Genomic DNA, 10,888 nt, shown 5'->3' with positions numbered 1-10,888 from the left:
TTTAAATATCTTCTTTGTTTTAGGTTTGGTTTTATCCCATACTAAAGCAAGTAATACATTTTGCGGCTGACCAATTTCAAGGTTTTCTGTTAAGTCTACATCCCCTCGATCATAACCAATTTATATAAAAGACAATATAAAAATCTAGCTTTTCTTAAACGCTATAGATAATCTGTTTCTTTCCAGATCGAGCCTTTGAAGGTCTGGCTGGTAGTGCCGGAACTCTGGCCAGAAGGCATCTGTTACTCAACAACATCTGTTCCTGTTACTCTCTTTTTTCCCAGCATGCTGAGGGACACACAGGCTCTCCCAAGGGTGTCCTTTTGTGTGGCCCCATTGTCAATTCCATCATTGTCTACTGCTGAAGTCTGTTCCCATGATGCCACGAGGCAGGCTGTAGTAGTATATCCCCCCTTTAGAGGCCAACCCTAGGGCTGACAATTTACAGTTACTTTATTGTGTCCCAACTTTTTTGGGCTAAAAACAAATGTGATTTTCTTCGCCGGGCAACAAAGGAATCAAACGTGTAGAAAATATAAAAATGTTAAAGAATCAAAAATGGGTAATTCCATGGGGGAAATTCTAAAATCTTATTTTTGAAGAATTTGACTACAGATATCATCAAATAATATTTTAGATGTATTATAAAGCATATTCAACAATAAAAAAAATTGGATAAGTTACATTGACTGGGTGTTTGTCCGTTTTCTGAACCAAAGATTCATATAAGGATGTATTACATTTTATATCTGTGTATACCTGGTTTGTTCTTTCAGAGAAGAAATCGGAGTAGTACATCTAGCGTGGGGACATTGTTTTTTTTATGAATAGCCCCCCTTGGTCTCCACGGAAACACTTTCAACTCCTGGCAGTGGCCAACAGCATCGGCATAGAATAGCCCACCATGGGGTAGCCAGGGGAAGACAACAGATGTTACTGATTAACTTTGCTAACAGAACCCAAAGAACGGTCCCTTAGTTTAGGCTAGGCATGGGCTGACAAACCACAGTCACACACAAAAAAGTTGTACTTTCAATTATATTTATTCATTCAAAAACAGTAGCGGAGGCAGTAACAATAATAACATGTTGTACAATCCCTCTTACTTTAAATAACATTTCTTTAAAAAACAAATTCCTTGACCTGAAGTGCCTTTGCAAATATCAGCATTAAAAAATGTACTTAAATAATCGTAACAAACATAGCAAATATACAATATAATGAAAAATAACAATAATACAAAATCCTTAAATTAAATTAAATTAAATCATACAACTTTAAATCATACGTCTTTTTTAAACCATACAACTTATTTTTATTTTTTATTTTTTACAAATTGACAAAATCCGTATCAAAGCAAAAAAAGATGTTAAAACAAAGTTTTCATCTCCAAAAACAATCAATACAATGTCATAAATGGTTCGGAGGGCTTTGAAACAACGCACTTCAGTTTTACACAGTGATCTAGTATACGTAGTACAGTCCTCACAGGTCTAGAGATGGGATCAGAATCCATGTTAACAGCCTTGTGAAGGACAGGCCAGTATGGCCAAACATCCACCGTTTGATGCAGTTCATGCGCTCAGCAACGGCTTGTGGGGCTAAAGAAAAGGGCTGGGTGCAAATGTTGCAAAAACTTCAAACCAACGTTTCTGTTACAACACTAACCGAAACCGAAGACATCGTACATCACCTCTATCGTGACTGTCCATTTTCGATCTCAATATAAAAATCTTCGCTTGAGGTCGTTTTGAAAGGTAAAAAGGTTTTGCCCCACCGATTCCTATCCCACAGGCCTCATCTGCCTGCACTTCTTTTCCAGTAGAGAACCAGCTCACTCTGAATATCAGTTAAACGTCTCAGGATCAGCAGCAGTCTAAAGGCGGGACACCGCCCCCTAGGGTTAGAGCAGCATTTTAAGGAGTATAAAAACTCTCCCATAGAGCAAATGAGCAACGGACAGCCTATTGGTGGCTCGCGTTACACCTATGGAGAAAAGACAGAAACAAAATGGACATTAGTTGTTGTTTACAAAGCTCTTAGGGAAATGCAGTGACTTTATCAAACTATTATAAATGAGGCAAAGTGAAGAGAAGTATCCCAAACTCACCTCAGTTGCAAATATACATTCATCCTTCTCCTCCGACATGACAAACACGGATTTGTACTTGGTGTCTGCACATGCCGACATTTCTGGAAGTTTATTTTCATTTCTTGAAGTTTTTGATGCGTCACTGTTGGAAGATAGACAAAGACCCATATTAGTCATCTGACACATTCAAATTTGACCACCCTTATTTTATTTTTTCATGTTATATGATTGCATCTATTATCTTATTGAGTGTTCTTTACCTTTTTAAATGTTTGCTGTGTTTAATTCTGCACTCCTCATACTCAAAACTCGAGTCCAGAGCTTGGCATTTCTCTTCGCAAGCCGAGGCCTCCAGGCTCAGCATCGACTCTTTGGCCGCCTGCTCGTACTTCTCCTCGTGCACAAGGTTATAATCCGCCGGCGGGTGGCGGCTCTTGTAGCTGCTCCGACACGACGGCGATGGTCCGTCCATGTCGGCATCGCTTCCAAAGTCCATTTTCTTGTTGATGTTCTTGATGCCTGGCTGTGGCCCTAGCCCTACGACGCTTACCGACAGGTCCTTATCACTCCGGTGACAGTTATTGGTCAGGTTGTTTATGGTCTCGCCTTCGCCAACGGTGGCGTCGCCCTGGCTGCCGCGCTGCACCTTGTTGCGGACGCAGCCAACCAGCACTGCGCACCCTGCTAGCAGAAGCAGCACCAGAGCTGTCCCAGACCCCACCGCCATCCAGGGGATCTCCGAGCCTCGGATAGCTGCATGGTCCGGGAGCAGGAACTGGCAGTTGCGACCACCGTAGCCAGGCACGCAGGCGCACACGTAGCGGTTGTTCCTCTCGTGGCAGGTTGCGCTGTTGTGGCAGGGGTTGTGCTCACAGCGGCTTATGGGAGAACTGCAGTTGCGGCCCGTGTAGCCCGGGGGACAGGTACAGGTGTAGCCGTCAAGGCCCTCCTGGCAAGTACCACCATTTTGGCAGGGGTAGATGGAGCACTCGTTGCCGGTGTGGTCGCAGTTCATGCCTGTGAAGCCATCGGGACACTGGCACAGGTAGGAGTTGACGAGATCCACACAGCGGGCACCTAGTGTGAGAGGCAGAGAGATTGGGAATTAATGGGTGGTCAATAGTGTGGGGGCAAACTGTAGCCCGAAAGGTAACTGGTTAAATTAAAAAAGTCATTAATTGAAATCTGAAACCACATCTGTGTAAGTTGTTCAATTAGCCCTTACCATTGGAGCATGGGCTGGAGGTGCAGTGGTCAATCTTCTTCTCACAGTTGAAGCCAGCGTAGCCGGTGGGGCACTGGCAGAAGTATCCGCCATCAGGGTTGTCGGCACAGCGGCCTCCGTTGAAGCAGGGACCATCGGCGCAAGTCATGGCGCTCAGCTCGCAAGTGTTGCCGTAGAAACCAGGAGGGCAAGCACAGGTATGCGTGTTCTCCATATCCTTTGAGAAAAAGATTGAAACATAAACTTAACAAATACACTCCAAAATGCATTAGATCACCATCACAACAACAGTGCTATTCATGATTGCCCACATCTTCCTCTTCCTAATACTAGTTGTAATTGAGTGTACATTTTAACACAATGATTGTAATTGTACAGTACTTACAGTGCAGCTTCCTCCATTTCGACAGGGGTTCAGGGCGCATTCGTTGACCTCAATCTCACAAGCATCCCCAGTGAAGCCCGGTCTGCAGGAACAGGTGTAGCTCCCCTGGCCAGTGTTGCTACAAGTGGCTCCATTCATACAGGGCTTGTGGTGAGTGCAGTAGTTCAGATCTGGAGGAGGACAAGCAGCACATGTGGATTAGTCCATTAGTCCCAATGGAACATATGGCAGAACAACAACAGCAGCAGCACAGATAATGTCTTTCTGTCACTCTAACACTTTTTTCTTACACTTCTTCACCATTTCTCTCACAACACTATCTCTTTGTCTCTGTTTGTGTCGTCTCTCTAAATCCCCATCTCACCCCCCCCTCTTTCTTTCTCTCTCTCTCTCCCCTCTCTCTCTTTCCCCTCCCTCTCTCTCTCTCCAGTGGGACTCACCTTGGTTACAGAAGAGGCCTCCCCACCCCTCCTGACAGTTGCACTGCCACGGCTGCTGGCAGGTCCCATGGAGGCAGCCTGGGTAACGGATGCACTCATCACAGTACCGCCCTTTGAAACCCACTCTGCACCTGTCACACAATAATTACAACACATTGGTTAGAAACCCACTCAAGTTTCTCTTAATGTCACAGATTATTTCTGAAAATATTAACTAAGAAAGTGTTTTAATATGTGAAAATCATAGTTGTCTTTTCTCTAACTTACTTGCACTCCCCAGGCTTCTCACAAAATCCGTGTTCGTCGTCACATCCTGGAAGGCAGAGAGCTACAAAGAAGACAAACACAGGGTAAGAACCATGGCAACATAAAAACACTTCTTACACATATGCTCTTTGTTTAGTTTGGCTTTGAGAAAACAAACATATCACGTAATTCTGAACAAATTCATTAAAAGTGGGGGCAGCTAAACCCATTAGCTGTTTTACCAAAAAAAACACAATCTCCTTATCACCGTGGAAGAATATTCTGCTTAACATAGAGCATAGAGACAATAGGAGGGTGCACACAGCAAACTCTCTCTCTCTCTCTCTCTCTCTCTCTCCCTCTTTCAGTACAGGCCCCTTTTTTCATCGCTGTGGGTCAAAACTATTTTATTCATTCTGTGCACACAACTCCCCCTAATGTCTCGGATTGGGGCAGATAAGAGTGGACAGCTGGTGAGTATGTTGCCAGTGCGCGACAGCTGCTCCATTGTCTACTCTCTCCCCGCAGCTGCCCACTTCAAACAATACCTCACCCGCCTCAGCCAATCAGCGGCCAACCCACTCCAAGAGTAACGAATCGGACGTAGCATGTAAATTTATGGCACGCGTGAGATTATTCCGAAAACTTTCCTGCGCCCGATTTGAATAAATAAAGTGGTCGTGTGTGGGAGCGTGGTGTTTTCGCACAAGTTGCCTCAATTTTCGAATGTATAGCCACGCCACCTAACTTAAAAAGTTAATTTTATTTATCTACCATAATAATGTTATTTGGCATGACCCAAAAAGTGCCTATGCGTAAAACATTAATAACGATGTTATATCATATTTAGTATAATATTTCCCCAGAACACTTGTGATACTTTTATGATTTAAAAAAACACATGAACATCAAGGTTCACTTACGTTCTGTGCAGTAATGGCCTTTCCACCCAGCGTCACAGACAATCTCTCCGCGCTCTCCACAGGTGAAGTGGCCGAAGGCATCGTCTCGTGGGCGGCAGAAGACGGAGCAGCCATCGCCATAGTAGTGTTCATCACAGACAAAGCGGTAGGAGTACTTCAACTCGGTTCTTCCTCCAGTGTGCAGGTCCTGAGACCAGTCATCTCCCACCGTCAGATGTCTCTGAGTGGTCATTGTGCTGATAACACGGTCTGGGTTTTCTACAGATGGAAATAAGAACGGAACTTTAGCAAAATGTGTGTAAATGTAAATTATCCTTGACTAGATCACACCACGTAAAGCCAAACAACTGTAGGACAGTATATTTTGATCCTACCTATAGAAAGATCGTCTTTGGAGTCGGTGTGCAGAGCTTCAATGATCAGCGAGAACGTCCCCTGAGGACACAAACATATAGCATCATAAGACAAGTGGCCAACGGAGATGGGGAGAGAGATAAACCCATCGAACATGTTCTCTATACTAGAAGGTAAAATAACATTTCGAGACGATAATCCAAACATATACAAGACTAACATGTTTAGGTTTACTTTTAGTCATTAATAGACCACTCTAAATAAATGAACCCATTTGTACGCACGGATTTTTAAAGACCTCGTGACTAGAGGCTTATATGAATTACTTGTTTATGAATTAACCCAAGGCAGAGTACTCACCGGCCATGTGAAACCGAAGTTAATTCTGATGGGATTGGTGAATGAACTGTCAGACATGGCATCCGGAACTTGGAAAGAGTTTGATCCAAGAACAGGCGTTATAGCGCCGCCGTAGTTGCAAGGTGGCTCTGGTGATGCGTTTGGCTGATAATGTTTCAGACAGATTCTGAAAAACGTTTTACATTCACACTGTTGCTGATAAACCGACGTCAATCCTCCCTTGCAGCAGTTCATGTTGCCCTGAACCCCTTTCTTGTTCAAAAACTCCTGCAACTTCAGTTCGAAAACTCCTGAACAAAAACCCTGTTGAAATCATTTTGTTTATTACACATTCATTATCATAGGCTATGTGATGTAATGTCTTGAAATGGTTATCAATTGAATAGTAAGGTAATTGTGTTATGTAGTTGTCTTACCTTGCATATCAAGACGAACATAACCGCAACTGTCAGAAGAATAGCGCGCCCCATATTAAATAAATAAAAATAAATAAATAGGAAAAAGTCTTGGAGCGACTCAGCTCAATTTAAACTCAATATGCCTCCTTTCAAATCATGTTCTGTGAATTAATCATTGAGCACGTTTCTTCTCATACGAGATCTTCACATCAGTTTCTGGTGTTAGCCACGTCGATTTCATTAATGTCCAAAAAACAAAAAAATAATCCAAAAGAGATATTGGAACTGCGCTGAACTGTCCTCAAAATTCCGTTACAATGTGATAATCCCAGTCCAATTTTTTTTTTTTTTTAAACAACAATTGACAGTTCGTTCCCTGTTGAACCGAAGAGGGCAACAAATGTAGGAAGTTGCTTTTGTGTGACGTGATCTATCCCAAGGAAAGATTTGTCACTGATCCAACATACTTCCCCGCCACCTTCTTCCGTCTTTCCTCAACATGAATTGTGCGTCTGTCTTGAGTGAAGGCCGCCTGCCGCCAGTTTTATATGGGCCGGCGCATGCTAGGGTAATAAGATGCAAATGAGCTACCCCCCCCGCCCCAATCTGGCTCAAGGGATCACAATGGATACCTCTCCAAGCCCCATCGTCTCAAATCACAAGCTAGTATTGGGTCAGAAAATGGAAAATGGAGGAATGTAAAAGTATTCCAGCAAACTGTATGGGACTGTCTCAGCAACCTGTCCTGGAATGACTCACTTTCCACAACATTAGATTGAAAAATCTAGCACATAATAACAAAACAGAATGGCCAATGTATTTATTCCAGTTTAAACCCGATTTTAGTTATATATATATCAGTATTTCACAGTAATGTATTTTATAAGTCTGCCTACACTTGGTGTTTAAGCTTATTTATATAGATGGGGAAGTTAAATTGTATATTTTTTATGTTAGGAAAGAAAACAACATTTATGTTAAGAAACATTTTCTGGGAGAGGTCTGAAAAAGGCAAAATATGTGGTGTGCCATGCATAGTGTATTTGTCAAACCCTGACTCAGTTGATTGTGCAGCATAACTCCACCTTCTTCAAACATTTTGGCATTTCTAGTTGTGGGAAAATCGAATGCTTTGAATTAAGACTTGAGTAATGAAAACATTCTCTGGCAAGGGTGTGTGGTGAGTTAAACTAGAAAAAAAACATTTGTATGGGCACAGAGTTTTTCATTCCCTTTTCCTTTTTCATTCTGTGGAGTGAAGAAAAGGTGTGTGGGTGTGCGTGCGTGCACTTGTCTCTCTCTCTGTGTGTGTGTGTGTGTGTGTGTGTGTGTGTGTGTGTGTGTGTGTGTGTGTGTGTGTGTGTGTGTGTGTGTGTGAGTGTATGTGTGTGAGAGAGAGAGAGAGAGACAGAGAGAGCGAGAGAGAAGGAGAGAGACATCAGCGTGTCCGTCCTGAGGGCACTTTGTTATTGTGTGCTGAAGGAATAAGTTTGCTCTCTCTCTCTTTCCCTCTCTCTGTGCGCTCAGCTGTATGGTAATTCGGCAGCACCTGCTCTCCCCTCAATATACAGTGAGTGAGTTTCCTTGGGCGCGCGCCGCTATCCTCACACAATTACAATGTACCCAACATCTAGAAGAGCGAGCCCCCTCCTGAACAAAACACAAACAGTAGGTCAAATATATATTTGGTTTTCCCTCTTTGCTCGCATATGCAATGAATACTCTCTTTCTATGTCCACGATGTGTTTTTTATTGAACCAAACTCGAGCAAACGATTTGGGGAGACTATTATTCAAGTAGGCCTACTTTTGTGTGAAGGGGGGCAGAGTGGGGGTGGGGTATAGGGGTCTCTCTTAATTAGGTCGTTCATTATAAGTGTGATTTTCTTTTGGATAATAGGCATGGCCTGAGGTCCATAGTTACCATACACAGATACATTGCGTCACTGCTAAAATATGCAAGTCGGGGTTCAGGCTTGTTTAAATTCCCTTTTATCGAACAGCCAGAGTTGTTGTTGTACCTGTTTTTTTTATCCCTATTGACAACACAAACAGCCTATAGACAGAACGAATACATCGGTGTTGTTTGTGATGAGCTGTGCTGTGATTACGCATTTAAATCATTCACATTTATTTCACTGTAGAAAGTGCGTTGTTTTTGCATTGAAGTCTCTGAATCACTTTTCTAGTACAGTTCATTCAGTTTGGGTTTGTATTTTCTTCTCGGTGGCAATGACCCAGAAACAGCATGATGCGCCTAACCATTGCCCAAAATGTTTCCATATGGAACTCTTTGGGCAAATAAACTGCGCAGTGGTGATATAGGATAAACTGCTTTCTCCATTGCACAAAACCCACCCCTATAGGCACCCATAAGAACTTCCCTCAGCATACATATTTTTATTATTGTGCTTCCAACCCACTCAGACTTGAGTTTGGACAGAATTCCCCCTTCTCTACTTTCCAACCTTAATTCCTTTCCAAAATTGATGGCTACGGGGGTGACTGTTTAACTAAAGTGCTACTGTAGGGGGCTGTTGTAGTTTAACTCCTGCCCACCAGTAGCTGCTGCTAACAAAAAGGGTTATTCGAGGTCTGACTATTCATCCATTCTTTGCGCCTCAATTTTCATTGATTCTGAATGCACGGGTAGCCCTTGGGGATTCTCCGTGAAGGGCCACGACACGCCTTCAGACGCGGCCAGACCCTTACAAGCCATCTGCCACTACCCAAACGTCGTTTTTTCCTCCTCCCCCTCCCTCCTCCCCATCTTCCCTCAAGCGCACGGGTCTATACGCCACTGTCCACTGGCTGGCTCTGTCTACATTGAACTGGAAGCATGTTAAAGAACCTGTAACGGTATGGCAATGCAGGGCCATATGGCGAGGGGAAGCCAGAAGTTTTCGTCCCGGAAGAGTAGACACCACATGGTAGCTCGTGGGAACGTAAACACGGCGCGCATCACACGATATCGATCATATGAAGTGGTGTGGAGAAGATGATTAGCTTGAATGGGGGGTTGGTAACTGTTACCAGGTGATCAATCGACTTACTTTTGATTCTTTATGAGCATTCAGACTGTTGGCACGATTCACCTCGGCTACTTATTGGTTCGACTAAAATAGGCAATTTTCCAAACCCTCATCCGGGCTATAGCTTCTGTCTCCTTAAAATAAAATGTCGTATGGTCATTTTTAAGCGCAAGAAAAATTGGCGACTGAAGGGCAACTTTATATTTGTCTTATCAGGGCTAAGATAGGCCTAATAACAGCAACTAATCTTCTCTGGTCGGGGTTCTCTCCATTTTCATCCTTTCTGACCCACCTGTTTACCTGCTGAAATCCTTGGAGCAGCGCGGTCTTTGTGTCCAGATCAGATTACTATGGCCAGCTGCTTGAACGGGGGCACAGGCCAAACCATGGGTTCCCCCTGGTCGTGCTGCTGTCACATTTGCATATGTTGTGGCTGAGTACGTGCTGGGCTTAAGTTTGGGGAAGAGTGCCGCAATAATTACGCGGTGGCCCCTGAAGACGCGCCCGCGCGTGTGTGTGGCGCGAGTGTGTTGTGTGGGAGTGTGTGGGACAGAGAGAGAAAGAGGGAGAGGGACAGAGGAGGGAGGGGGGAAGTGGAGAAGGCGTCGAAGTTTTTCACGGAGCAGTGGCCAGTCGCGTGCCAATGTTTATCAAAACACATCTGCCACGTTCCCCCGGGTAACGTCCATGCTTTGGCGCATCACAACATATGCGGGTCCCTATGCATAAATCGATAATTGAACATCTGATCATTTGTATGACACATATCCACACATAACAAATACTCATGGTGATATGTGATAGAATCAGTCCATAATCAATACAGACATAGTGAAGTGAAAAATATATGGAGTAGAACTTGTGGCAAAAGTAGTTTTTGCTACCCCCAACTCTTTAGTGTTGATAACTCCAACCATGATATGGAAATAGGGGCTGATCAATTATTGTATCTAGTCCAGTTCTAATAGGAATTACCCCATGCATGATCTTTATTGCTTATGAACAACTATGTGGAAAGTATGGCCATAGTTTCGTAAAGATGATCATTTGTAGTAGCTCCAAGATTTTTTCACTCTGTCTCAATTCTGAACCAGTGCAATCTGGATGAAATTGTCTACCACAATCTATGAATAGAGAGACCTTGTGAATGGGGCAGTGACACCTTTCTCTCTCTCCCTCCCTCCTTCTCTCTCTCTCTCTCTCTCTCTCTCTCTCTCTCCTCCCTCATTCTCTCTCTCTCCCTCCCTCTCTCTCTCTCTCTCTCTCTCTCTCTCTCTCTCTCTCTCTCTCTCTCTCTCTCTCTCTCTCTCTCTCTCTCTCTCTCTCTCTCTCTCTCTCTCTCTCTCTCTCTCTCTCTCTCTCTCTCTCTCCCCTCGCTATTTCTCCCCTCGCTCTCTATCTCGCTCCACGACATCTGCCCAGTCATGAACAGAT

At 43.8% G+C, this 10,888-nt stretch overlaps 1 protein-coding gene across 1 annotated transcript; it reads right to left on the bottom strand.

Moving 5' to 3' along the window:
- Positions 1-1,031: 1,031 nt before the first annotated feature.
- LOC121561295 (delta-like protein A) lies at positions 1,032-6,927 on the bottom strand. Its single transcript, XM_041873887.2, has 11 exons — positions 6,442-6,927; positions 6,026-6,328; positions 5,686-5,746; positions 5,312-5,569; positions 4,410-4,470; positions 4,143-4,273; positions 3,703-3,872; positions 3,318-3,534; positions 2,353-3,169; positions 2,111-2,234; positions 1,032-1,986 (listed from the first exon to the last, which is right to left on the bottom strand). Exons 1-11 carry the CDS (start codon positions 6,493-6,495, stop codon positions 1,981-1,983), a joined length of 2,202 nt encoding a protein of 733 aa, XP_041729821.2. The 5' UTR covers positions 6,496-6,927; the 3' UTR covers positions 1,032-1,980.
- Positions 6,928-10,888: the final 3,961 nt, after the last annotated feature.

This window comes from Coregonus clupeaformis, unplaced genomic scaffold (assembly GCF_020615455.1).
Source record: "Coregonus clupeaformis isolate EN_2021a unplaced genomic scaffold, ASM2061545v1 scaf1195, whole genome shotgun sequence".
NCBI classification, from domain to species: Eukaryota; Metazoa; Chordata; class Actinopteri; order Salmoniformes; family Salmonidae; genus Coregonus; species Coregonus clupeaformis.
Note: the sequence above shows the minus strand (reverse complement) of the source record. Positions and strands in the feature narration are given on the sequence as shown.

Coding starts and splice junctions, on each gene's coding strand:
- LOC121561295 (XM_041873887.2), bottom strand. CDS start 6,495: ATGGGGCGCGCTATTCTTCTGACAGTTGCGGTTATGTTCGTCTTGATA. Junction 4,274..4,409: donor GAGAAGCCTGGGGAGTGCAA/GTAAGTTAGAGA, acceptor ATTGTGTGACAG/GTGCAGAGTGGGTTTCAAAG. Junction 3,170..3,317: donor CTCCAGCCCATGCTCCAATG/GTAAGGGCTAAT, acceptor CTCTCACACTAG/GTGCCCGCTGTGTGGATCTC.